Source organism: Eretmochelys imbricata, chromosome 14 (genome assembly GCF_965152235.1).
Source record: "Eretmochelys imbricata isolate rEreImb1 chromosome 14, rEreImb1.hap1, whole genome shotgun sequence".
Taxonomy (NCBI): Eukaryota; Metazoa; Chordata; order Testudines; family Cheloniidae; genus Eretmochelys; species Eretmochelys imbricata.
Window position 1 is genome coordinate 46,323,928 of NC_135585.1, and position 27,965 is coordinate 46,351,892.

The following is a 27,965-nucleotide window of genomic DNA, read 5'->3' on the forward strand; positions in this document are numbered from 1 at the left end:
TGACAATTTAATAGTTTATTTAGTTAAGATAAATATTTTGGATCTCTTGAAATTCCACAGTTGAAATACAAATGATGTTATTGAGAAAAGTTAAACTTCAACATAGATTTGAGGGAAGAATCAAACATAAATGTAAATAATTCCATTTCTAAAAATATGTTTAGATGCTTGATTTTGAAATACTGTTGAAATGTAAATTGAAATATTCTTGAATTTACACCTTGTTACAATAATATTTTCTAAATTAGAATAATCTTTTGTCTTCCCTATTTTACACTGAGATTTCACAGGGCTAGAAAATTCTAGCAGGAGTGAATGACCCCATCCCCCACCATCTGCTGCCCCTGGGGCAGGGGACGGGGCAAGGTGAGGGTTGGGGGTTGCCAGGTGTCCGGTTTTTCACTGGACCCTCCAGTGGAAAAGGGAAACTGGCAGCGTCCGGTCAGCACAAAAACTCCAGTAGCTGCAGTAACCGGCCCCCACCACAGAGGAGCAGCAGCGCTGGGGGGGGGCCGGTCTGTGCCGCGGGGTCACTGTCAGGGACCGAGATTCCCCCCGGCCGGAGCCGGGACCGGGCAGATGATCAGGGGAGCCGCGTTTCTACCCCCAGCGTTGAGACCGGGATAGAAATAAGGGCGGAGCGTCCCGGAGAAGGTGTCAGTGAACGTGAAGAGATGGGACCCGTCAGTCACATTGTAAAACGAGACCTTGCCCGCCTCATAGTCCAGGAAAATCCCCACCCGGCCGGGCCGGACGCTCACGGGGAGGGGGGTCGGGCAGGAGGTGAGGGCCTTGTATCCCCCGTCCCTCAGCCACATGGCCCAGTATCCATCCTCAGGTGTGAGTGTGACCTTCCCCTTCCTGCTCACAGATTCCCGACAAATCCCCAGTTCCCAGCCTGCCTTGTCTCCCACCCCCACCTCCCAGTAACGCCTCCCGCCCGTGAACCCCTCAGCGCCCAGGACACAGGCACAATAATCAAATCTCTCAGGCTTGTTGGGCAGATCCTGGCGTCTGTCTCCGTGTCTCACACGTTTCCGATCCCCAGACAGGACGAGGTAGGGATGAGCCGTGTCTGGATCCAGAGTCACGTCCACTGGGGAGAGAGTCACAGAGTCAGGGCCGGGGGCAGGGGCTGGTCACTGGGATGAAGGGAAATTAACCTGCGTCCCCGTTAATCACTGGGGGGGGGGTTGTCGCCTGAGGGGAGTCAGGGCCCCTCTGCCTGTGAGGCGACAATGGGGGGAAAGGGCAGGAGGAGCGGGGGAGGGGTGGGGAGGGGTCAGGGAGGTCGGGGGGGGGGAGGCTGATGCTGGGAGAGGAAAGGGGAGGGGCAGGTGACAGGAGCAGAGGGGGAGGGGTAGAGGGGAGGGGCAGGTGACAGGAGTAGGGGGGGAGGGGTAGAGGGGAGGGGCAGGTGACAGGAGTAGGGGGGGAGGGGTAGAGGGGAGGGGGAGGTTACAGGAGTAGCGGGGGAGGGGTAGAGGGGTGGGGCAGGCACAAGGGCAATGAGGGGACAAGGGAAGGGACAGGCACCATAAGAACAGATGGGGGGTGAAGGGCAGGATCCTGGGGGCTGCAGGGGGTGGGGGGAGGGGTGGGCTCCATGGGAGAAGAAGGGGATGGACCCCAGGGGGGTGCGGGGGGCAAGAGAAGGGGCGGGCACCAGGGGGCAGAGGGGTGTGAGGGAATGGGGGAGCTCCAATGGGGAGGGGAAATCAAGGGGAGGGTGAGCTGCCAGGGAGTGAGATGATGAGCAGTGGGGAGGTGGAACCATGGGGGGTAGCGAATGGGCAGGCACTGGTGCTGGGGGGCAGAATGGGGGTGAGGGAACAGGTAAGCCAAAGGGGGCAGAGAGAGGGGTGTGGAGAAGGGCAGGACGTAGGGGGGCAGAGGATTGTGAAGGGAGATGTGGGCACCAGGGGGCAGAGGGAGGATGAAGAGAGGGGTGGGACCCAGAGATTAGGAGAGGGGGAGGGGAGGGGCGGGCCAGTGCTGAGGTGAGGGGAAGGGCAGAGACCAGGAGTTCAAAGGCGGGCAAGGGAAGGGACTTGCACCAGGCGGGCAGAGGGGGCAAAGGAAATGGCAGGCACCAGGGAGGCAGATGGGGCAAGGGTAGAGCTGGGACTTGGGGCAGAGGAGGAGCTGGCACCAGGGGACTAGAGGGGTGGTGAGGGGTGCAGGTGTCATGGAGCCAGAGGGTGAGGGGAGGGGCAGGGTGAGAAATAAAGAGAAGGTGGCATGGATGATGGTGGCAGAGGGGCGAGAGGAGAGTGGGGTCAGTGGATAGAGGGTGGTGAGGGGGTAGGCACCAGGGAGGAAGGGGACAAGGGGAGGGTTAGGTGTTGGGGGGGGCAGGGGGAAGGAGGGAAGGTGTCGGCACCAGAAGGATGCGGGGGGTAAGGGAAAGGGTAGGTGCCAGGGGGATTGAGGGGGTTGAGCAGAAGGGCAGACACAGGGAGGGCAGAGGAGGGGAGGGACAAGCACCAGGGGGCAGAGAGGGGCGAGGAGACAGGTATTGGGTAGAGGGAGGTGGGTAGAGGGAGGTGTTAGGAGACGGCATTGGGGAGAGGCAGGTGCCAGGGGGTCAGAGTGGGGTTAGAGGAGGGGTGGGCACAGGGGGGTGAGGGAAGGGGTGCGTGCCAGCGGTCAGAGAGGATGGGGAGAGAGGCAGGTGCCAGGAGGGCTGAGGGGAGTTAGAAGGGCAGAAGCCAGGACAGCAGAAGAGGGTGAGGGGTGGGACGGCCATCAGGGGGCAGAGGGGGTAGAGGGGAGGGGCAGGCACCAGGGAAGCAGATGGGAGTGAGGGAAGGGGTGGGAGACATGGCAGCAGAGGAGGGAAAGGGGAGAGGTGGATGCCAGGACATAGCGGGGGTGTGAAGTGATGGGTGGGCTCCAGGGTGCAGAGGATGTTTGGGGGAGAGGGGAAGGAGCCAGGAGGGCAGGGGGGGAAGGGAGGGGGGTTTCCGGTGGGGCAGAGGTGGGTGCAAGGCAGGGGCACATGCCAGGGAGGCAAAGTGGGGGGCAGAGGGGCCGAGGGAAGCAGAAAGTGGGTGGGAAGAACGGGAGGGGCGAGGAGGAGGGGTCAGAATAGACGCAGGGTCCAGGTGGGCACAGGGGTGAAAAAAGGGTAAGGGAGGGGCAGGAGCAAGAGGGCTGAGGGAGAGGCAAGCCCCAGGGAATCTCTCTTGCTTTGGGGTCATGTGTGGTTGGTTTCTCGCTAAGAGCAGGTTGGTGCTGGCCCCACACACACTGGGGGTGCAGCCCTGCCCCAGGGGGCGCAGCTGGGACTCTCCATGCTGGCGGGCCCCATGGGCACCACATTCCAGCCAGGCAGACCCCACAGCCATCCCCTCCCCTCTCCTGGCCCAGCCCGTCCGCCATGGGGCAGTGGTCTGGGTTGGGCTCACTGGGGCGGCAGTGCAGTGGAGGATTCTGGTTGGGGGGGGCGGTAAATGCGTACTAATAGGCTGCTGGTAATGAGGCCAGGGCAGTGGGGAGGGGAGGGGGCATTTCCCCACTTACTGCCCCCTCTATCTGGGGGAAGCTGCACCAGGCGCCAGTCCCAGTTCACATCCGCACAGCAATTCTGCCCTGGGGGTTTGCACCGGTGCAAGAAAACCCCGGCAGATATGGCCTGAGACACTGGTGTGCCAGGGGCCGTAACCCTTCCCGTCACTGGGGTTATGGATCAATAATTACAGGGGGACTGGAGCAGGGGGGCTGGACTCTGGGTCTCCCAGGTCGGGGCCCGACCCACTGGGCTGCAGAGTCAGCCTAGCTCCCACGCTCTGGCCCAGTGCCCAGGGCAGTGTTTAGACACAGGGGGACGTCATCAGACCCCCAGAGCCCAGCAGCTCAAGCCCTCGTGGCGTCCCACGGGGGGATTGAACCTGGGGCTCCCCGCTGAGGGCCCAGCCACTGGGCTAAAGGCTAGAAGGGAAGCGGTGGCACCTTTCTGTTAATTGAAACTCGTCAGCAAACTCGACACGGATTCGCGAACAATTTCTGTTGACCCAAAATATAATTTTGCAGCAAATGAACTATTTGCCCCCAAAATTACACCCAGCTCCATTTCAAACGTTTGCCAGCGACTTAGGAGCCCAAATCCCAGTGACTTGCAGTGAGTGACTCTCAACATCCCCAGAAACGCAAAGTTACGGGCAGGTCAGACTCAGGACATCAGCTATGAAACACTCCAGAGCTGCCATTTAATTTGCCCTGGGTAAAAATATTCCCCCTGAGCCCCTGATCTCGCCCCCAAAAATCAGGTTGAAAATGGAGACCCCCACAAATCAGCCTGAACTCTGCCCAGAGCGAGTGTCCCATGGGCGATGCTGGTGGCACAGACCCTCTGCAGCTGCACCTGGGCGTCTCCCAGAGCAGACAATGGTCACAGAGACCGTCCCAGAGCCCCAGGGGCCCCGGTGTCTCCATCTAACGACTGCGCCAGCCACCCCCCTCGCTCTCATTAACCAGCCCTGGATCAGACGCGCTGGGAACTTTCAGACCCAGACTCTGGACACACTCTGGGTTCATGTACACAGCCCGCGGCAGCGAGTCTCCGAACAGGGTGGACAGATTCAGGCTTGTGGGGCTCCCTCTTTGGCACTAAAAAGAGCCACATAGACGTTCACGCTCAGGCTGGAGCTCAGGCTCTGAAGCCCAGCGTGGAGCCAGGTCTGCCCCTCACAGCGCAAGCGGGCAGATTGTCTGTGTCCACGTCCCCTTCACCCCATTCCTGGGACAGGGAACAGCAGCCCCAGGGCCCCTCCCTTCACCCCCAGGGCAGGGGAGCGAGAGCCCTTGGCCTCCTGGGCAGTGGGACCTCCCAGCAGCACCGATTCCTGGGTCAGTGAGAAAGTGTCTCCATCTGGAGAGCTCTGTGCACCCAACAAATACACAGATGTGCCCATGGATCAGCATCCGGGATGGTCCTCTCCCCAGGAGTGATGGAAGCTCCCTAAAAGTAGAGGGGCCACCGGAGCCTGAACCATGGCCCCGCCCTCCCATGTGGCTCCTTCTCCAGGAGCTCCTGCCCCCGCACCACCCCTTCTCCCCGAACCCCTGCCCTCACACAGCCCCTTCTCCCCGAGCCATGGCCCTCACACTGCCTCCTCTCAAGACCCTGCCCCCACACCACCCCTTCTCCCCAAGACTCCACCCCCTCACCACCTCTTCCCCCCCAATACCCTGCCCTCATGGTCACTCCTCTCTGCCCCCTCCCGCCCCCCATCACTCACCCTTACAGCTGGTAAAAAGTGGGAGACCTAGCCCTCCTATCAGTAAAAGTGATGGGGCCACGGTCTCCTGACCCCTCTCTTCCAGTGCCATTTATTCCCCCCGCAACCCCGGGAGGAGAGGGGGCCTCGGAGCAGTGTCAGTGAGTTCAGTGCTGGGGGTACGAGTGAGGTTTACACCCCACTTGCTGGAGCTCTGGATATCAAGGGTACGAGGGTGTCACAGCGGCCGTGTGAGCCCCGCACTCTCCTGCCAACGTGGCTCAGCCCTGACACCTGCTGGAGCCTCTCCCTGGGGAGGAACCATCCCTGTGGCCCCTTCAGGCCTTGGCCTCCCTGCGGACGTGGCCGGTCAGGCTCCCGTTAACGAGAATTACGACATGAGCTCTTGTCTGCTGGGAACTGGACTCTGAGCCTGGCCTGAGATCGGTGACTGGGGAGTGAAAGGCCCCAGCTGCCCTCACTGCCCCCCTGAGCCAGCCCAGCGCCCCCAGCCATTCAGTGCGATAACAGCGATGCTCACACCTGGTGACACCCCCAGTGCCCGCAGCGGGCAGGGCGAGGGCCTGTCCAAGGAACAATGGGTGCAAGCTGCAGCAAGGGAGACTGAGGCTGGAGATGAGGAAACACTTTCTACGTCTCAGGGCAGTGAAGCTCTGGATCTGGTCCAAGGGAGGCTGCGGGATCCTCGTCACTGGAGGTTTGTAAGAACAGATTGGACAAACCCCTGCCAGAGATGGTCTAGGCCCTGCCCAGCACCAGAGGCTGGGCTAGGTGACCTCTCCAGGTCCCCTGCATTGCCATAAGTCTAGGTTACAGCTATTCCTGGGACGTGGTGTGTGGCACGTGGCAGAGTTAACACTGTTAGTGACCATAGCAGCTCAGCGTCCCTGCCAGGGGCCTGGGCTGGCATGTGGCTGCCTGTACCCAGCTCAGCAGGGTGTTACTGGGCCGTGTGGACAGGACCTAGGGTTGGCACCTGTCCATAGGGTTGCCAGGCCTCCGTCCTTCACCACACACCCCTCATCCCCAGCCCCACCCCAGAGCCCGCACCCCTCCCTCACTCTGAACCGCTCGGCCCCAGCCCAGAGCCCCTTCGTGCAACCCAAACCCCTCATCACAGGCCCCACCCCAAAGCCTGCACCCCCGGCTGGAGTCCTCACCACCCCTGCACCCAACCCCCTGCCCCAGCCCAGAGCCCTCTCCCACACCCTGAACCCCTCATTTCTGGCCCCACCTGGAGCCCACACCCCCAACCCAGAGCCCATTCCCCCCCTGCACCCCAATCCCCTGCCCCATCCTGGAGCCCTCTCCTGTACCCCAAACCCCTCATCCCTGGCCCCACCCCAGAGTCCGCACCACCAGCCGGAGCCCTCATCCCCCTCCCACACCCCAAGCCCCTGCCCCAGCCCGGTGAAAGTGAGTGAGGGTGGGGGAGAGTGAGCGAGGGAGGGAGGGGGGATGGAGGGAGCGAGAGTGAGGCCTCGAAGAAGGGGAAGGGCAGAGCCTCAGGGCAGGGGCGGGGCAGGGGTGTTCGGTTTTGTGAGATTAGAAAGTTGGCACCTGACCTGTCCAGGTTTTCCCAGGTTTGTCCCTTTGTCCATGTCACTCTCCTGGGAAATCTGTGAGTCTGCCCAGGACGTGACAAGTCCCAGGTGTGTCAATGGCTGTAATGGGGGAGCTGCGGGGTGACCGTGCCTACGCAAAGGGAGCTCTGGGTCCAGAGTGCCTGGAGCTGCAGAGACGGGGCAGCTCGGAGCAGTGAGTGAGATCGGGAGCTCAGGGCCAGCAGGGCCCAGTCACCCCTGTGCAGGTACCAGCCGCGGGGGCCACTGCCGGGGGCAGCGGGGTAGATCTGGCGCCATGTCCTGCTCAGTGAGGTTGGTACTTGGGGCAGTCCAGGAGCTGGAGCCTGTGGTGGCTGGTGCCCTCTCCCGGGATTCGGATGGGGAGACGGTGCCCGGGTGAGGGGACAGGTGATGTCCATGAAGCAGGCAGATTTCCTGTTTTGTTGGACCTCAAAGGTGGCGACCCAAACAGGACCCCCAGCTGTGTTTGTGTAACTGCCCTGGATGCCCCCCTCCCTCCCAGCTCTGTGTGGTAGGATACCCCGGAGTGCATGGACCCTGGGCCAGTGGGGCTGCAATGTGTGTGCATGGCCCCTGGGCTCTCTGATCCCTGCTGGAGCGGCCCCGACTCCCCCAGCAGGCTCCAGGGCACCCACAGGGTCAGGCAGGAGGCTGGGAGCAAACGCACACACAGCTCAGCCCCGGCTGTGAGGCAGAGAAGCTGCCACGTGGGCACAATTGGTTGTAACTGGGTCAGGGGAGTGTCACAAGCTGGTTATAAAAACCTGTCTGCCCTGGCAGTGGGGACAGGGCCTCCTCCCCCCAAATCCAGGGGGACACTGAACAGCTCCTGTCTGGACATGTTCAGGGAGAAGGAAATTGTGGGGACAAGGGCAGGAGGAGCGGGGGAGGGGTGGGAAGGTGTCAGTGGGGGCGGGGGAGGGGACAGGCTGATGCTGGGAGAGGACAGGGGAGGGGCAGATGACAAGAGTAGAGGTTGGAGGGGCAGAGGGGAGGGGCAGGCACAAGGGCACTGGGGGGGGTAAGAGGAGCGGGCACCAGGAGGACAGAGGGGGGTGAAGAGAGGGGCAGGTTCCCAGGGGCTGCACGGGGTGAGGGGACAGGTGGGCACCAGGGCAGAAGAAGGGGATGGACCCCAGGGGGCACAGGCAAGCAAGGGAAGGGGCGGGCACCAGGGGGCAGAGGGATGTGAGGGAATAGGGGGCTCCATTGGGGCAGGAGGAATCAAGGGGAGGGACTGATGCCAGGGGGTGGGGGGGATGAGGAGTGGGGCAAGTTCCAGGACCATGGTGGGGAGGGAATGGGCAGGCACCAGGGGGACGGAGCGATGCAGGAGCCTGGGGGCAGAGGGTCTGGTTAGGGCAGGGACAGTCAGCAGTGGGTGGAGGAGGGCAAGAGGAGGGGCAGGTGCCAGGGGGCTTCAGGGGGAGGGTGAGCAGAGGAGCATGTGCCGGGGAGAAAATGGGATGATGGGAGGGGCAGGCACTGGGGAGGGGCTAAGGGGGAAGGGGAGGGACTTGCATCAGGGCCATAGAGTGTGAGTGGGGGGCAGGACTGGTGCCAAGGGAAAGAGAAAGATGAGGGGAGGGGTGGGCACCAGGGGGTCCAAAGGGTGGGATACAGAAGGGGCGGACAGAACTGGGGGATGGGGGGAGGGGAAGGGGCTTGCACCAGGGGACACAAGGCGTGAACAGAGGGGCAGGCGCTAGGGAGGCAGAGGGGGAGTAGAAGGAGGGGCTGGCACCAGGGGAAAAGGAGGGGGTGGGAGAAGGCGCAGGTGACAAGGGGACAAAGAGGGGTGAGGGGTAGGACAGGTTTCAGAGGGACATGCAGGGGCAAATGGTGGGGCAGACCCCAGGGGGCAACAGTGGAGCGAGGGAAAGGGCAATCATAAATGGGGAGAGGGACATGAGGGGTGGGTGCCAGGAAGACAGAGGTGGGAGGAGGCAAGGGGTAGTCACCAGGAGGGATGAGGGGGGATGAGTAGAGGGGTAGATGCAAGGAGTGGAGAGAGGAGAGGGGCGGGCACTGGGGGGCAGAAAGCGGGGTGTGGAGAAGGGCGTGCCCTTGGGGCATAGGGGTGTGGAGATGTGGGCAGCAGGGGGCAGAGGGACGGGGAGGGGAGGGGTGGGACCCAGAGGTTAGGGGAGGGGCAGACACCAGGGGGCCCAAAGGCGGGCAAGGGAAGGGGTTTGCACCAGGCAGGCAGAGGGGGCAAAGGAAGGGGCAGGCACCATGGAGGCAGATGGGGGCAATGGTAGAGATGGGCCTCAGGGGGGCAGAGGAGGAGTGAACAGAGGTGTTGGCACCAGGGGACTAGAGGAGGGTGAGGGGTGCCAGTTTTAGGGAGGCAGAGAGTGAGGGAAGGGAAGGGGGAAGAACTAAGCAGAAGGTGGCAGGGGAGAGGGTGCAAGGGAAGGGGCAGGCAACAGGGGGTGGGGGCGAGGGAAGTGGCTTGTACTGAGGGGAGAAGTGGGGGCCAGGGCGGGAGAAGGAAGGGGCAGGAACCGGGGCCAGAGTGGGGGAGAGACAAACACTGGGGGATTGGGGGACAGTGGTGGGGCATGGGATGGGGAAGGCACCAGGGGAAATGGGCAGGGCGGTGAGGGAAAGTGTGATCGTCAGTGGGTAGGAGGGCAAGGGAAGGGGTGGGTGCCGGGAGACTAGAAGGGTACGAGGGGAGGGGTAAAAGCCGGGGGGCACAGGAGGGTGAGCAGATGGGCAGGCAGCAGTGGGACAGTGGGAGGGGCAGGCACCAGGGGGACAGTGGTGAGGCACGGAGTGGGGCAGTCACCAGGGACAACAAGGGGCAAGAGGCGGTATTGGGGGCAGAGGGGGGCAAGGGAAGAGGTGGGTGCCAGAGGAGCAGGGGGAGGGACAGGTGCCGGGGGACAGAAGGGGGTAAAGGAAGGGGGCAGACAAAAAGGAGGGAAGGTGATGGGGAGGAATGGGTGCTAGGAGATGGGGGGTGAAAGGAGGGGTGGTCACGAGAAAGGCAGGGGGTGGGGCAAGTCATGGGTGATGGGGGCAGAGGGGTGTGAGGAGAGTGGAGTCAGGGGGCAGAGGGAGTGAGGGGGTGGGCATCAGGGAGGAAGGGGGCAAGAGGAGGGGCAGGTACCAGGGGGTCAGGGTGAGTGAGGGAAGGGGTCGGCACCAGGAGGGTGCAGGGGGGGAAGGGAAAGGGCAGGTGCCAGGGGGATTGAGGGGGTTGAGCAGAAGGGCAGACACAGGGAGGGCAGAGGAGGGAGGGATAGGCACCAGGAGGTAGAGAGGGGGGCGATGGGAGGGGTGTGCACGAGGGGCCAGAGCGGGGCGAGGAGAGAGGCAGGGCAGTACAGGGAGGTGTTAGGAGAGGGGAATGGGGAGGGGCAGGATCCAGAAGGTGAGAGTGGGGCTAGAGGAGGGGTGGGCACAGGGGGACGAGGGAAGGGAAGGGTGCCAGGGGTCAGAGAGGTTGGGGAGAGGGACGGGTAACAAGCGGGGCTGAGGGGGGTGAGAAGGGCAGGAGCCAAGACAGCAGAGGAAGGTGATGGGTGTGGGGGGCATGAAAGGGCAGAGGGGGTGAGGGCAGTGACAGGCACCAGGGGGGCAGGGGACGCGAAGGGAGGGGAAGGAGACATGGCAGGAGAGGGGGAAAGGGGAGAGGTTCATTCCAGGAGGTAGCAGGGGGGTGAAGTGATGGGTGGGCTCCAGGGTGCAAAGGATGTTTGGGGTAGAGGGGCAGGGGACAGGACGGCAGGGGGAGAAGGGAGGGGTGAGTTCCAGGGGGGCAGAGGTGGGTGGAGGGCAGGGCACATGCCAGGGAGGCAAAGTGGGGGCAGAGGGGCAGGGGCCCAGGGGAGCAGAAAGGGGGTGAGAAGAAGGGGAGGGGTGAGGATAGAGGCAGGGGCCAGGTGGGCACAGGGGGGAGGGGGGAGCAGGAGCCAGGGGGCACAGGGGCATGAGGAGATTGGCAGGTGCCAGGGGGCAGAGGTGGGTGGAGGGCAGGGGCAGATGCCAGAGAGACAAAGGTGGGGAGAGGGGCAGGGTCCCAGGTGGAGCAGCAGGAGTTTGGGATGGGATGTGACGAAGTGGGACTGTTCTTAATGTTTCCTCTGAATAGTGTGGGGGTGCCTCAGTTTCCCCTAGGCAGTTCTTAAGTATCTAGGGGGTGGAGTAAGGGTGTATGATCATTGCAGAGCCCTAGAGGGCATGTGTGTGCAGGAGTCTGGACACAGAGAATGGCCAACACCCTGTTTCCGGGCAACTGATGGCCTGGGCCCTTCCCCCCCTGCAAGGTGGGAGCTGAAGGGTTGGAGAACAAAGGAATCAGGTGACCACCTGGCCCGGGAAAGGAACAAAGCCCAGAGGAGGAGGGGCTGGAGGGGTTTTCAGTTTGGGGCTGGCTGGGACATGGAGTGAAGTGCAGACGTGGTTGTCTGGCTCACTGCCCCCCCAAAATGGACCCAGCTGAGGGGTCCTGTTCTCTGCACCTGCAAGCTCTGTTTTAGACCATGTTCCTGTCGTCTAATAAACCTTCTGTTTTACTGGCTGGCTGAGAGTCACATCTGACTGCGAAGTTGGGGTGCAGGACCCTCTGGCTTCCCCAGGAGCCCCGCCTGAGCGGACTCGCTGGGGGGAAGCGCACGGAGGGGCAGAGGATGCTGAATGATCCGAGGTCAAACCCAGGAAGGTGGAAGCTGTGTGAGCTGCGTGTCCTGAAGACAGGCTGCTCACAGAAAGGTGACTGCCCCAGAGTCCTGAATGGCTTCATGGGGAGCAGTTCCAGAGCATCGCCCAGGGACTCCGTGACAGGGTGAGGGGACAGGATAGAGGCAGGGGTCAGGTGGGCGCAGGAATTGAGGGAAGAGTAAGGGAGGGGCAGGTGCCAGGGGGATAGAGGGAGGTGAAGGGGGCAGGCCCCAGGGAATCTCTGTTGCTTTGGGGCATGTATGGCTGGATTGTTGCTAAGAGCAGGTTGGTGCCATCCCCACACACACTGGGGGTGCAGCCCTGACCCACGGGGTGCAGCTGGGACTCTCCATGCTAGGGCATGGGCAGGGTGTCTGGGCTCGCTGGAAAGGGACAGGGTAGTGGGAGATAGGAGTTGAGGGGTGCTGGGGGGAACAGGGGCCATTGCTAATGAGGCTGGGGCAGTGGGGAGGGGAGGGGGCATTTCCCCACTTGCTGCCCACTCCATCTGGGAGAAGCTGCACCAGGGGCCAGGCCCAGTTCATACCAGGGCACCAACATGGCTGAGATACTGCTGTGCCAGGGGCCAGAACCCCTCCCTTCACTGGGGTTATGGATCAGTATTTACAGGGTCACTGGACCAGGGGAGCTGGACTCTGGGCTGCCAGGTGCAGCCCGACCCACTGGCCTGCAGAGTGATTCTCACTCCCACACTCTGGCCCAGTGTCCAGGGCAGTGTTTAGACACAGCGGGGCGTCTTCAGCAGGAGAGATTGAGGGAGCCCCACATCAGACACCCAGAGCCCAGCAGTTCCAGCCCCTCCTGGATTCCCACGTTCCAATACCTGCCCACATCCCATGGGGGGATGGAACCGGGGGCTCCCCACTGAGGGCCCAGCCACGGGGCTAAAGGCTGGAAGGGAAGCGGTGCCACCTTTCTCTGTTCATTGAAACTAGTCAGCAAACTCGACACGGATTCAGGAATAGTTTATGTCGACCCAAAATATAATTTTTCAGCAAATAAACTATATACCCCCAAAATTACACCCAGCTCTATTTCAAACGTGTCCCAGCAACCTAGGAGCCCAAATCCCAGTGACTTGCAGTGAGTGACTGTCAACATCCCCAGAAACGCACAGGTACGGCCAGGCCAGGCTCAGGACATCAGCTATGAAACACTCTAGAGCTGCTGTTAAATTTGCCCTTGGTAGAAACATTTCCTCATGGGCTCCCATAGCTCCTTTACTGAAGGCTGTGGGGAAAAGATATGGCCAGTAGTAATTAGTGACACTAACAAGGAGCTAGTCTGAATGAAAGAGACCTTGGAAGAGACTAGCTGCAGAGTTATGTGAATTCAGGGGACATCTTTACCTGGTAGTCTTGGACTATTTTTCCAGGTATATAGAAAGAAAGAGTGTACTTGAAAGACATAACATACCAGAGTGTTATAGAGCAACTGAAGGGCACTTTTGGTCGGTGACGAGAAGAAAATTATGGCCAAGGGCCTTGCAGATTTCCTTATGGCAGCAGGGCAGGAAGTACCCCCCACCCCACCCCAGCTGCAGAACATCACCAAGTATCAGCCCTGGTCAAGCCTCCCTTTGAATACAGGTTGGCTCTGGGGGTGGGGGGAAATGTATGAACAGGGCTGGCCCTTTTTTGGGAGTTCGGACCAGACTACCTGTGACAGGCTCCTGTACGGGAGAATGAGACAACCCAGACCGACCTGGAAGTAATTAAATCTCTAGGTGGCTAGTTGGCAGCTAAATAATTAATGAGCCTGAAAAAGGGTTACCGGGACTCAGCCGAAGGAATCCTCGGAACAGGAAGCTGCCGAGAAGAGGTGCTCCCAGGAGAGCTCACCAGAGCAAGGAGCCTGGAAGGGGTGCTTCCAGAGCAGTGGTCCCCAAACTGTGGGTCGTGCCCCGCTACAGGGTGTGGAGGAACATTTGGGGCATGGCAGGGCATGGAGCAGCCCCCATGGGTGGCAGGAAGGGAACGCGAACCAGCCTTACTCTGCCCCCACCTCCACTCTGGCCCCACCCTGAGCCCCAGCTGCAGCTCCGGCCCCAGCCTCAGCCACCGACTCCTGGCCCTGCTCCAGGCTGCGACCCCAGCTGCAGCTCCAGCCCAACCGTGGTTCCGCCCCCGGCCAAAGCCCCCAGCTCCTGGCCCCAACTGCAGCCCCAGTTTCAGCTCAGGCTGCACCAGCGGCTCCGCTCCCAGCCGAAGCCTGTGGCTCCCAGCCCCAACAGCGGGTCCACTTCCAGACACGGCCCCCAGCTCCTAGCCCCAGTTGCAGCCCTGTTCCTGGCCCAGCTCCCGACCGCAGCTCCCGGGGTGGGGGCACAAACCAGGTAAGGGAGGGCATGACCAAAAACGTTTGGGAACCACTGTCCTAGACAGAGGACCTCCCGTAAGGGGGAGGAGCTGCCAGAGATGAGAATGACAGCAGCAGCTGTAGAAGGACAGAGCCCTGGAGAGCTGCCCCCGGCTGGAGAAAGTGGATGCAGAGAATAAAGGCACAGTCTGAAATGACCCCAGCTCCGGGAAGGAGGGCTGGAGTCATCTGATTCCACAATGGAAACTAATCCAAGCCCAGCTCCGGGAAGGAGAACTGAGGACTCCTGACTTGAGGACAGTGAGGAGCTTGAGTGAGAGCTGGAGCCTGGAGCAGACTGAAGGAAAAGATTTTATTTTGGGGTTTACTTGAACTCAGAGCGGACCCCAGGAGGGGACTTTTCTCTCAGATCTTTTGAACTATGAGGCATAATTTAAGAAGTGCTGAAGAGGGTAAACTGAGACAAGATGATTGCCAAGACACCCTGAAATGACTGAGGGTGATACCTGAGGGGGCCACCCCACGATGAGTCTACAAAACTGGAACCAATTTAACAGAACTGCTGCCCCTTCCCCATGCAGACAGAGGCTTGCTCTCTTCAGTCTGTCTGGGTGGGCCCCTCACCACAGCATCTGACCCCAACAGAGCCTGCATCACAGAGAGGAAATCTGGAGCAAACACAGCACAGGGTTTTGGGCCATCCACCTGGCATCCAGTGTCCCTGTCCCAGCTCCCAGGCTGCTCCCGCTCCCCCACAGCCTCCAGCTCCCCCCGACCTCAGGCTGCCTCTGCCCTGCCCTGTTCCCTGGGTGGTGACCCAGGGTCCAGCATGGAGCCATCAGGGTCACTACAATACTGTCTACCACACCCGGAAGACAGGCACAGGGTGGGCTCAGGGAGTGGCTGGCCTCACAATGGGACGCCCGTGTCCCCACCTCCAATGTTTGCTGCTGCCCTTGCTGGGCCTTGTCTGCACTCAGACCAGGAGCCCTGTGGGGCTGGCAGCCCCTTGTTCTGTCTCTGCAGTGCCTGGCTCACTCGGGAGCACTATCCGAATGAAAACACTCACTGCCCAGCCCCGAAGGGCTGCATGACAGTGCGGGCCTTCCCCATTGCACACGGGGACCCTGGGGCGCAGGGAGCCCTGGTTACTCTGCCCCACACATTCACCCAGAGACTCCCCCAAGCTGCCGGACCCGGGTCCCTGGGGTCAGAGCGCGGGCAGTCGAGCGGCAGTGACCGGCCGGGGCTGCTGGGGTGGGTGGCAGGAAAGGGTTAATCCCAGCGCGGTGGCGCTTTGCTGCCCGGCCCTGGCTGGTCTCTGCCCTCTGGGGGCAGCACAGGGCGCGTGTCTCTGAGCAGGTCCCTGCCCACTCGCCCGGCCACTTGCCCAGACCCAGAGAACCCAGGTGCCGGGGGAGGAGCAGCCCCAGCAGCGCCGCATTGGCCCTGGCACGGGCTGAGCCTGCGAGCGCAGCACCAGAGGCCGCGGCGGGGGGGGGCTCAGCCATTGAGAGCAGCAGGGTCCCCCCCCACCCGCAGGGGAGGGGTCAGCGCTGGGACAACAGGCCGGGCTGGGCCAGGGGCTGGGAGCTCTGGCAGCCAGCGCGGGGCCGGCACCAAGGGCCCTGCTGGAGACCCTGGGCCTGGCCAGCCGGGAGCAGCCAGCGAGTGACTCAGGGCCTGGGGCCCTGCCCAGGACGGGGTTTCCGGGGGGTGACAGGAGGCTCCCCAGGGGCTGCTGATCCCCTAGAAGGAGGCATGGAGGTGACTGGCTCAGGATCCCCACAGGCTCAGGGGCCAGGGCTGTGGAATGGCCCAGAGCCCAGCCGTGTTCAGGGTCCGGTGGGCACAGACTGGGCTGGGCTGGGGGCAGCGAGGGGGGAGGGGAGCAGGGATGTGCTGGCTCCAGCCAGCCCCAGAGAGGAAGCTGCTTCCCCCACAGCCTGGGGTTCCTGCTCCCCGGAGCCCTGAGATCCTGGCCCTGCAGCCGGCACCCACTGCGCAGCCTCCATCGGCCGGGACAGACACACCCAGCTTGGCCCCTTCGACTGCCCCTTGCTGGGGGTGGGGGTGGGAAGAGAGGAGGGCGGGGGTAGGATGAAAGGGCCAGTTCAACTATCGAGAACTATGAAAGGGCCAGTTCAACTAACAGACCGAGCTCACTGAACCTTCCCACTCCCCCTCTCCTCTGCCTTCACTTCTTCTCTGTCCCTCCTCGCTGTCAGGTTTCTGCTTTTCTCCCCAGTCTCTGCGCTGAGGTTGTGGGGAGGGGTTTGGATGGGGGCAGCTCATACTCAGACATTGTGACAGGATCACACTTTTGGGAGTGAGTCTCACTCACTGAGCAGCAAACCACTGACCCAACCTCACACTGGGCTGCACTCAGAGCAGACAAGGGCGCCGTAGGATTCAGCTGGTTACCCAGTAACACATGGCCCAGGTCAGACCACAGCAGCCAGACCGGCCCCTCCTCCAGCTCAGAAAGCTCGGCCAGCCTTGGCTAATGGGGGCTGGGGCAAAGCTGAACGGTGGCCACACAACGCAGCCCTCACGTGTCCCAGCAGAGAGGAACAGACACATCATCCGTTACCAGTCTGTGCAGCTCCCAGCACAATGGGCCCAGTCCAGGCCTCACAGCACGTGGCTCAGGGACACCCATTAACTCAGCCACGGAGGGGTCAGGATGTCACAGTGATAGGGCTTGCTCAGACACCTGGGCAAGTACCAGCAGGTGGCTGTAAGTAGGAGGCAAACTGCGCAGCACCCAGCACATCAGCCTCCAGCTCTCACACAGTTCCAAGCCTGTCAGCTGGGTGCAAGCATGTCCTGGGGTCCCAGGCTCTGTCCAGATCCCCAGGCACAATACAGTTGAATGTCCCAGTAGACTCCACTCACCTCCGAATCTCTTCAGCGCTTCCCTCATGTCAAGGGAAATTTTATACTTGTTCTTCAGGTCAGTAGAAACAGCTTCTGGTTCCTGGAGTTTCACATTCTCACTCCTATGAAGGAAACGTCCCATCATCACTCAGCTGCTCTGTACACGTGTCATCCCAGAACCACCACCAAGAATATAAGAGCAATGAACATAGGAAACACACCTGCTCAATGTGCTTTTCACATCCTGAAAGGAAAAAGAGAATCAATGTCCTGTATTAACACAATGTACATAAAACTGAGTGAGTCTCACTCTGGGCATCAAACTTGCATCTAAAAAATAGATCAACCCTCCCAGGCTTCACTGTTTTGAACACTTGTTTCATATATTTAGGGGAGACAGAAATTTAGCTAAAGGGTTCTCCCTTCTAGGGACCCAACCCATCAGTATCTGTGTTTATCACCTGTGTTGGGGCCAATGTTCTGGGGTCAGAGCAGAGAGGGGTTTAGCTCAGTATCATTTTTGTATTATCCATTTAATCTCCCATGGCCTCACTGGGTCTCCATGAGGAGAATTCCCCTCTAACATGAACTGCGATATTTGGGAACTGATGGAGCCCTTAGCCTCATGTTCTGTTTGTCAGTAAACCACAGAACACATTGACTCTAATTATTGGAATCCAGACCCATGGATCTCAGTTATAATTCTGGATGGGTGGAGAATTTTGATGCCGTCTCACCTTTAACAGCTCAACAACTGGTTGCTGACACTTCTCCTCTATCTCTGTGATCAGCTGCTGCAGAGAGGAGCTTTGCTGGGAGAGCTTGGTTACATTTTTCTGCAGTCTCTTCAGAGTCTCCCTCTCCTCGTCCTCCAGGCTCTGCAGAAGCAGCTGCTCCTCCTCTCTCAGCAATGTGTGCAGTTTGTTAAATTCACCTGCAATCATCTCTCTCTTATTCTTCACTTTCCCCTTGAGACAGAAAAATAGGAAAGACACAGAGAAAACGTGAGCCAGATGGTGACTGGGCCTCATGGACTGGGCCTCTGTCTCGGAAGCAGGTGATATTAAAGCAGTATCAGGTTTGTCAGGATATTTACTTCTTTGGAAAACATACCATTAAGGGTTTGATTTAGTTCAGAGTTAATATGGCCAGTTCCATAGCGGGGTTGTCTAGCGTGCTTTGTAAAGATGCAGTATGTTATGGAAGGTGACATGGGATGGACACAGTGGAGCGGGGAGAAATCGAGGGGACAGTAAAGATTTAGAGGGGGCTGCACAGGGCGTCCATGGAGGGATTTGTTGCCAAGTGCTGGGCACTCAGACACCCGGGGGAGCCGTCACAGCAGGATGTGGGTGATGCTCCTTCTTTGACAACTAGCTCCCAGGGCTGCAACGTTCAGGACCTAGGGCTGGTGCTAATAGTCCTTTGGGTGCTATCCTGGGGCTCACATGGGTGTTGGGTGCCCAGGGCATTGTCAGGGCTGGCTTTGGCCTCACCCAGCCTGGTCGAGTGCCCCATTCCCATGTGCCCAGTGCCCCTGGGATTGCAGCCTTTAGGGAGCCCTCTAGGCTCACAGAGAAGCGGATTGTTGATGCCAGCTGTGTCCCCACTGCTCTCTGAAGGGACCCGTGGGAACGATGCTGAGCTGGTGATGATCCTGGCAGGGGGAGGGGCTGGCTGCTCTGCACTGGCCTTTCTAGCTCCCCTGCAGCTCAGCACAGAGGTGCTCGGTGACCCTGGGGTGAACCTGCCCCCAGTGTGATTCAGGCCACAGTGATGTTGGGGAAAGTCCCTCTTCCTCTCCCTGAGATGCCAACATGGCCAGGGGCTTCAGGAACTTCCCCAGCCCCTGTCCCCCTGCCCCCAGAGCCCTCCTCCCTGAAACCCTAGTATGTGAGCCCAGCCCTTCTCCCCACCAGTCTGTGCCCTGTGCTGACTCCTCTCCCCTTTCCTGTGCAGGGCTCTAACCCGTCTGTCTGTCCGGCTCCCTGTGTGGTGGGGGAGGGGCCATGCCCAGTGTCTGTGTCTGAAGAGGCAGCTGCTTGAGCGCTGTAACGTCCACCTCCTACCTCTGCCCCGCCACCCGAGCCCCCAGCGCAGCCCTCCAGCACCCCTAGGGCCCTCTGCCAATGGGCTTTGGACACCCACTTATCCCCCAGATGACCCTCATCCCGCCCCTGGGAGCGCTGCAGCCACCATGGGGCACTCAGACAACTCGGGTACAGCCCTGACAAGCCCTAGATCCCTCAGGAGCCCCTCCTGGCACCTGCCCGAGGCTTTGTGCATGTGGCCTGGACCCTGCAAAGGGCCGTGGGCCTGCAGCCTCCTTCCGCTCCTGCCCCCTGGGAGCTGTTGAGTTACAGCTAATTCGAGTGGTGCAGCGTTATCTTATCCCCTAACATCTCCCCTCATCAGACACGGACAGCGCATCCTTCATGGGGGCCTGTCACCTCCCGGGCCCTGCTCCCGCCCATGGGAATACTCCCCACCTGGCTCAAGCCCATGACGGCCCCTCTCAGTGCAGGACTGGCCGCCCCTGCTGGGCCTCATCTCACAGTCACTGGGGCTGCAGTTACTCTGCACCGAGTGACACTGATCATTGGGCTGTGACCTCTGGTGCTGTAGGACGTAACTCGCTCTCTCTGGGTGATAATCAAGGGTTTCAGAACCACCCCAGTGACTGTCCCAAGGTGCAGCCGCCTCCATGGCGCCAGCTGGGAACTTTGCCGGACACATTCAACACGGCTGTTAATTGTTATGCACCTAAATCTCTATTGTCTGAGGAACTGAGCACCAACTGCTTCCGGTGCGGGCAATGGGAGCTGCTGCGGTTCTGTCCTCTGGAAACCAGCCCACTTCCGCCGGGCTCTAAACACGGCTTCAGATGCAGAACCAGGGGCACCCAGCTCTGAGCATTTCAGCTCTTGTAAATGGCCATTTTCATCTGAATAGTGGAACACCGGCTTCTCCTCTCCTCCCTGCTGCTGGCGTCTTCCTCACACCCCCCACGCACTCTGCAGGGATTTCACTGGAAAAGGCAGGTGAACCAGAACAGACATTTTGTCCCATGGGTTCATCACCTGCTACAGACGAGCACAGGTAAAGTCACAGTAACAGTAGCAGGTGCCTGGGATGAAGTGGCCACGTGATGGCAACAGAGACTGTGAAGTGGCCGAGCGCTGCCTGGCTTTACACTGACCTGCCCCTGCCTCTGCTCACTCAGGGGGTGTCCACACTGCAGTGAAGGTCTGACAGCACCATGTGTAGACACACCCCAACTAGCTTTGATCGAGCGAGCTCGGGTACTGGTAGCTATGAAGCCGCAGCAGCACGGGCTGTTCACACCCAACCAGACCCCTGGGTGTCACTCAGGGACTAGCCTGCAGCTAGCTGCTGGGGCCATGTAGACGCCCCTGGGGGCAGATTTTCCACAGAGCTCCACACCCGCCACTGGGTTCGATGCTCAGAAGAGCTCAGCTCCCAGCGTGCCCCCAGCCCAGCCAGCTGAGCGAATCTGAACCTCACCCATGGGGGCAAATCCTCCTCCCAGCTCCCAGCTCCAGTGTCTGGCCCAGGCACTGGGCAGATTCATTGCAGGGACTGTGGGTGCAGGACAAGAAGGAACAATCTGTTTCCTCCAGGCTGCAGAGAAGCTGCAGAGCTTTGTCATGGAGGCCACTGAAAACCGATGGCTGGAGCAGCCGACACACCCTCCCCATCTGCAGGAGGGAAACAGGATCCATGGAATAGTGAAAACACTGCACCCAGTATGGAGAATTCGCCCCATCCGAGATCTCAGGGGTGGGTCTGCACCACTGTACAAGGGCCAGGAACTGCCCCTCCTCCTCCGCCTACAGGAGCTGCTGCACTGAGATCTCCACCGGAGACACAGCCTGATGCTGCCAGCACCCTGGATGGCAGGTACCACAGGCCAGGGGAGGCTGAGCCTCCCCAAACAGGATGCAGCGCCCCTCCCTTTGGAGGCAGGCTGCAGACCGGCCGCCTGTGGAGTCCTGCCTGCGCTCCGTCCGGAGCCCTCGCTCCCGCTCTTCCCCCGAACCCCGCAGCACTCGCCGCTTGCCGCCCGTCAGCTGTGTGGGGGGCTCCGCCACTTGCTCCTCTCTGCCCCACCCCCGTCACTCGCCCTTAAGGCAGGAGGGGGCAGAAAGGAGCAAGTGGCAGGCGAGGGGACAGGGGGGACGGGGTGGGGCATAGGAGCTCCCTATGGGTGCTCGACCCCCCTCTGCCCCCGACCCTGTCCCGACTCTGCCCCTGCCCCACCCCTCCTGCCCCGCCCCATTTCCAACCCCTTCCCCAAAGTCCCCGCCCCAACTCCACCCCCTCCCTCCCCCTATTCCGAATCCTTCCACAAATCCCTGCCCTGGCCCCACCTCTTCCCCGTCTCCTCCCCTGAGCATGCCGTGTTCCCATTCCTCCCCCCTCCCTTCCGGAGCTTGCTATGCCGCCAAACAGCTGTTTTGCGGCGGCAACCGTTGGGAGGTAGGCGGAGGAGCGGGGACGCAGCACGCTTAGGGAAAGAGGTGGGGAGGAGAGCTTGGCTGCCGGTGGGTGCAGAGCACCCACTAATTTTTCCCCGTGGGTGCTCCAGCCCCGGAGCACCCACGGAGTCGGCACCTATGGGGTAGGGGGAGGACCGAGCTGCAACAGTGAATGGTCAGCAGGGAGTCTCTGGGGAGGGGTCTGAGCAGGAGCCAGGCATGGGGCAGAGCAGCAGTGGAATGTGGAGGGTGGCCTCAGCGAGACGAGGCCAAATGGGGGTAAAGCAGTGAGCAGGGCAATGATCTGGGCACCGGGGAGGTTCCAGCACTCATGCCTAGCCTCCCCAGATGCCGGAGCCCATGGCTGTGCAACGGAGCAAACAACTAGAACAGATTCATAACCTCATCCTGGAGCTTTATGGCCCCGACATTCCTGGGAATGCTGCAGGGGGAAGGGCTCAGGGAGGAATAAACCCGGACACCCACCTGCCACTCTGTTGTTTTCTCCTTCTCTTTAGACGTCAAAGCCAGGGCCTCTTCCAACTCCTTCCTCAGAGGGCCCAGGGCTCCCTGGAGTTTCACCTGCAGGAGCACCGTGTGCAATAAACAGTCAGTAGTCTGCCTGTCTGATGGGTGGACAGTACTTTCCATATTGGCATTTCATACATGAGCATTAAAATACCCTGGAATTGAGCAGCAGACTTGTCTCTGCTGTCCCCAAAGGCCTCGTGGGGGAAGAGAGGCCAGTCTCAGAGCGGGGGCTCTGCTTCGTGCAGACACTCAGGACTTCTCAAGTCCTGTGTTTTAGCTAATCCCTGAGCACAGGCCAGAGAGGAAATAGCTGGAAAGGTTCTGAACGATCCCTCCTGCCAGTGAGAGTGAAGAGGTTGGGACAGCACCTCGCTCCACTGTACCCCAGACCCACGCCAGGAACAAGACCCCACTGCGCTCTTGTCTGTCCAGGTGCCCACGTAGCCTCCCTCGGGCAGCAGCTGAGCACCTGAGCCAGTGCAGTCCTGTTAACTGTGCAGGGTGAAGCTGTGATGTGGCTGGAGGTCAGTGAGGAACAGGGAACACACTCGGTCTGGGGGAATGGGCCACCCATAATTATAACAGCTCCAGAGCTGTAATAACCCAGGGCTCTCTTCCCCTTTGACAGCGTGTGATTCATTCACACAGCACAGCAACGTGCTCCTGCCCCATCAGCCCCGCTCTGTGCAACACCCCTGGCAGCCCCCCAGAGTCCCCTCCTGAGCCCCCCGCCAGAGATCTCCCCATTTCACTCTCTCTCTTTTCTCTGAGCCCTCGAGTTCTCTCCTCCTCCCTGACAAGGGCCCAGGCTGCAGCTGCTGCTGAGAGCTCCTGGGGTGCTGCTGCAGGGAAGCAGGGAGGGAGGGAGGGAGCCAGCCGGGGCTAGTGAGAGACAGGAGGCAGAAAAGCAGCCTTTGCGTCAGAAAAAGAGCTTCATAAATGAGCCTTGATCAGAAAGGTCACCGGGGGGTGGGGGGGAGGGATGTGGCTGGATTCTTTGACGCTCCACCCACAAATAAGCTCCACCAATGTGAGTCACCAAAAGGAGACACCATGATCTGTTCACAGTAGATGCTGCAATGTTCAGAACAGGATGGAGTGGCTGATGGGCTCCAAGGGGCTCCTGGGGCCTGGCTCCCCTCATGGGGCTCGAATATACCCCTGGGCTCTGCTGGACTCTCTGGGCAGGGTCCTTCTTTACTGGGGGGAACAGAAGAGGTGGCATCTCCCAAACATCACCCGCTTGTGGCACCGGAAGGAGGCGTCACTGGCAATAAATGGTGCCGAGCTGCAATTCTCCCTCTCCGCTCTCACAGGGGAACGAAATAATTAACAATGTTGATATTTAAATGATCATCCCTGGGCATCTGAGCTCACCCCTCACTGAGGCAATGGGGCCGTTCACACTTCTCAGAGCCTCTGTGCCCAGCTCTCTGCATCCCCTACATCTGGGTCACAGTTCTGAGGTTTTCTTCACAACCAAAACAGCTGGAGACTCAGTTTAAAGCAAAGTGAAAGCTGAGATCCCGGAGAACAAGGCAGGTGCTTCGCGGGAGAAGTGCCAGAACTTCCCGGCTGTCTCTGAGCCCTGTCAGTGAGCACAGAGGCTTGGGCCTGATCTTAACATGACACTTCAGTTGCCCTGGCTATTGTGCTGCCGGGCTGTAGCTGTGCTGCTGAAACCCTGGCAGTGTCGACGTGGCCTGCGAGTTCCTGGGGCAGAGAAGCAGCTCAATGAACAAGGGACTTGGAGCAGAAATTTGGGACAGTTCAGGCCAAACTGAGTGTGTCAGTGAGTCTGGTCCCTGTGGGGAGGGAATTCAGGCCATTTCTCTCCCTTCCTTCTGCAACCCTGGGCAGGGCCCTAACATCCGCCCATGTCCTCCCCTCTCTCCCAGGCTGAGGGCAGGGAACCTCAGCAGCGTCTCATCCCCGGCCTCCCACTCTCCAGGACAGACACGGCCCCAGATGGGTTGGGAGCAATGACATGTTTCTTTAATGTGGTTCCAGAACCGTGTTGTCCACCCATGCTGTCAAAACCCAACCGTGTCAGGACACAGGTGGCCCCAACTTTGTCAGACAATTATAATACCCTGGCATGTACATCCTGGTGTACAATACATGGTGTACGTCAGCTGTAAGACCCCCCCCTCATCCTACTAATGTTATCTGGGCTAATGGCTGCAGGAGTCAATATGAGTGGAGCAGGGCTGCTGGACGGGGAAGAGCTGAAGGAGGAGAGAAGAACGAGATATGGCAGAGAAAGTAGAGCAGGACACAGGTACCAGCTGTGGCTTCCAGTGCCACTGACGTGCAGGGATGTGTCAGGGTCCAGATTGTTTCGTGTGCAAGCAGGGTCTGAATGAGCTCTCCCCTGACAGCTCGCTGTGGAGGGGAAAAGGCTTCAGGTGCAGACTGTATTTACATGAACACACGGACTCTGCCTAGGTATCCAGCATACAGGGCTGTGTTGCCAAAGTGATCAACTGTGGCTGGTGCTGGATTACAAATGTAAGCAGAGTCAGGATGAGCTCCACCCTGACATCTGGTGGTGAGGTGTGGCAAGTTGTGGAAAAGAACTTCAGGGGCTGATCTCATTTGCATAGGCACACCCACCCGCCTAGAATGAGGCCATAGCTGCCCAAATGGTCACTTTGGCTGCTTTGGGATCCTCAGTGTCTCTGTTATTGGGGCAGGAAGAATAAATTGTTATTACCCTGATTACAGGAACTGTGCTTGGAACTGTACTTGGCCTTTTGTTATGATGGAGGGACTCACCATCAACTAAGTAGCACTCACTAGGCAAGGGTCATGGGTTCCAAAACTCTGTGAATTGAGAGAGTCTGGGGATAAGTATTAATTGTTGGTGGTATGGGTCTCTTGGTGAGTGCCTTATGGGCTAATTGTACTTCCTCTTCTCTTCAGTGTGGAATTCCATTAGGAGTCTAGTTATAGGCTGCTGAGCTCGCTTTGGGCTAATGGTGCACCAGTGCTGAGACTCCTCTTCTACAAGCTGAATTCACCAAAAAGTTGAACTGACTAAGAGCTGAAATCACTGAGGGTTGTGTTAAGTAGTGGGGGAGCCTGAGGATATATTGTGGAGCAGTTTGTGAGACTGCGGGAGCTGCTTGTGGGACGCGGAGTGGAGCCCTATGGAGCTGCAGGGCAGTCAGCTTCAGAGCGTGTAAAGTGTCCCTTACCTCTCTTTCCACCCCCACCCCCCATCTCTACCCATGTTGGGAGGTAAAGCTCTGCAGATAAACGATCGAACTCTGGGGCTGCCCTGACCAGGGATAGAGACTTTTGGGTCATTGGACTTTCGGTGATTTCAGGTTGCTGGACTCAAGAACCAAAGGGAAAGGACACGACCCAATTTGCTTGGGGTGGGTTTTTGCTCATGGGTTGTGTTATGAATCCTGTTAGTTGTGTTTCCCCAACATAATGCCACATTGTTTCTGACTGTATTTACATGAACACACCAACTCTGCCTAGGTATCCAGCAGACAGGGCTGTGTTGCCAAAGTGATCAACTGTGGCTGGTGCTGGATTACAGATCACTTCGGTATTGAATGTGGAGGTAATGAAATAGTGTTATCTTTACTGTATGAGTAAAGGGCAGCAGAGTAGAATTTAGCCTGTCCTGATTGAGGGGATCACCCTCCACGGAACTGAACTCACTATGCGGGGGGCTTGGATGCCAGACCCCTGTGAAGGTTAAGAGGAGGTGGGGACAGGTGTGCTTTCTGGGAAGTGTGGACTTTACCGAAGAGTCCTATGCATGGTTTAACTTGCTCCTCTCCACTGTTCACAGACAGAACTAATTAAGGCTCTATTCGGAGTCTTCTGTTTTTTAAGTGATCACTAGAGCTGAAATCACTTGATGTGGGACAGCGTTTCTGCCCAGCCTGCTTCAGCAAGGAAGTTCCCCCTCTAAGAGTTGAAAATCACTAAGAGCAGCATAGAACCTCAAGAGACACGGTTTTTGTGCAAAAAGGGGACTTTTTCTGCTTTAAATTGCAAGTGTAGACAGGCCCTGATCTGTAGAGATTATAGCAGAGAAGCAGGTGATGGCTGGCAGGGCAGCTGGTGGAGTGGGCCAGTGGGGTGTGAGGCAGGGTGGTGACACCAGAGCAAGTGCTTGGACAGTGGAGCAAGCAAGGTGCCTTCTTCCTCCTCCCCCATCCCCCCAGGGTGGGAGGTGAGCTCACACAGATGCATCTCTGAACCCTGAGTCTTCACTGACCAAGGACAGCCACTGTGAGTGGGGTGGGGTGAGGGAGCAGAGAGGGGCACAGGAAAGGAACTTTTGGTTATTGAACTCCAGAACATGAGGCAGAAGACACTGACCAACGTACACTGGAGAGGGTGTTTTGCTCATGGTTTTATGTTTATGAATCCTGCGTGTGGCATTTTCCTTAATCAATGCCGGTGACTTCCCTCCTCTCATTTAAAGTTTTTTTTCTACCATCGGCACCGACTCTGTGGGTCCTCCAGGGCTGGAGCAACCATGGAATAAAAATAGTGGGTGCTCAGCACCTTCTGGCAGCCCCACCGATCAGCTCTGCCCCTGCCCCGCAATGCTTCCTGCCCGCTGGCGACCCTGAGACAAGCTCCTCTCCCGTCCTCCCAGCACCTCCCACCTGCCACAGATCAGCTGTTCCCAGAAGCTGGGAATGGGCAACAGGGGATGGATCACTTGATGATCCCCTGTTCTGTTCATTCTCTCTGGGGCACCTGGCACTGCCCACTGTCGGAAGACAGGACACTGGGCTAGACGCACCTTTGGTCTGACAGGGGATGGCTGTTCTTATGGTCTTATGTTCTTGCTGCCCTCTCCACCTGGCAGATGGGTTGCAGGCACACAAAGAGCCGTCAGCCCTGTTCTCTCTGTTAGGTATTGGAACTTGCAGTCTTGGAGCAAAAAAAGTTTGGATCTTTTCCCATTATCCACAACCCCAGTGCTCATCCCCTCTGAAAACCAGGCCCCTTTCGTTTAGGTGCCTAACTTTAGGCAGCCAGGTGTGAATGTTTGTCCTTGTATTGATGGGGGATAAACATGGTCTCCTTAAGGGATTTAATTAAGCAAAGTTAACAGCATTTCTTACCTTGTACTCCTGGGCAGCCTCCTCAGTGGGAACCACAGTGTGAGCCTTGTGGTCCCGAGATTTTTCACACACCAAGCAAATAGTTTCTCCATCGTCCTCACAGAAAAGTTTGAGACGTTCCTCGTGTCTCTCACACAGATAATCCTGTTGCCCTTTTCCTGGTTTTAAACCCAGGTGTTTGATCTTTTGTACGATGCTGTTCAACTGTGTGTTGGATTTGAACTCCCCTTTTTGGAACCGGGCTCTGCACTGGGGACAGGTCAGGGGTGTCCCCGTTCCCTTCTCCTCACTGTACTGGGTGAGGCAGGCTCCGCAGAAGTTGTGCCCACATGCGATAGTCACCGGCTCCGTCAGATACCCCAGGCAGATGGAGCAAATAGCTTCCTCTCGTATTTCCCCTGCTGTAGCTGCAGCGGCCATGGCAGCCGGGTGAGTATCTGTTCTCTCTGCCCTTGGCTCTACACAGTGTGGGCTTGTGCTGACGCTGGGAGGGGCCGCCTGCAAGTATCTGCTAGTCCCAGCCACAGAAGGAGAAGAAGAAAAAGGAGGAGCCAGGAGGGGGAGAAAACAGGAAAGTGAAACTGAAGGAGAGTAAAACAGGGGGAAGGACAGGGAGAGGGCAGGAGAGACAGAATGGATGGAGGTGAGGAGAAGGGATGGGAGAACAGGGGGCAATGGAGAGAGGTGGAAAGATATGAACCAATCTGATGTGTATTGCTGGAAGGGAGAGCATATCCCCTGCCCCACAGGCAGGAACTATCTTACCCACCCCAACATTCACTGGGGATTGAAGTGGGGACCTACAGCGCTTAGCACAAGTCTCTACAGCTGGAGCTAAAGAGTCAGTCTGTGAAGTTCAGAGCTGTAAAAACCCACAAACCCTGTGCGTCAGCCATCAAGGGATGTGTGTGACACACAGTCACCAGAGGGTTTCAAGTGCCCTGAGAGGATTTTTTGGCTCCTTCAGGAGAGGGGGGAGTGTCACAAAACTCAGGTAGAAAGTCAGGGTTACGGATGCTTTGGAAATTTCTGTAAATATAAATGCTACAGGACACTAAGGATTCAAAGCCCCTGCCATTTTGAACCTCACTTTGCTTTGTGTGGCAAGCT

The 27,965-nt window shown here is 59.0% G+C and overlaps 2 protein-coding genes across 2 annotated transcripts in view; both read right to left on the reverse strand.

The window, feature by feature from the left end:
• Positions 1–27,306, reverse strand: LOC144275265 (E3 ubiquitin-protein ligase TRIM39-like). Its single transcript, XM_077834459.1, has 6 exons — positions 26,856–27,306; positions 21,706–21,801; positions 17,458–17,688; positions 16,942–16,964; positions 16,739–16,842; positions 1–1,096 (listed from the first exon to the last, which is right to left on the reverse strand). Exons 1-6 carry the CDS (start codon positions 27,273–27,275, stop codon positions 537–539), a joined length of 1,434 nt encoding a protein of 477 aa, XP_077690585.1. The 5' UTR covers positions 27,276–27,306; the 3' UTR covers positions 1–536.
• The window catches only part of LOC144275259 (E3 ubiquitin-protein ligase TRIM39-like), a 412,642-nt gene that overhangs the window by 163,101 nt on the left and 221,576 nt on the right, over positions 1–27,965 (reverse strand). The gene's annotated exons all lie outside the window — the stretch shown is intronic.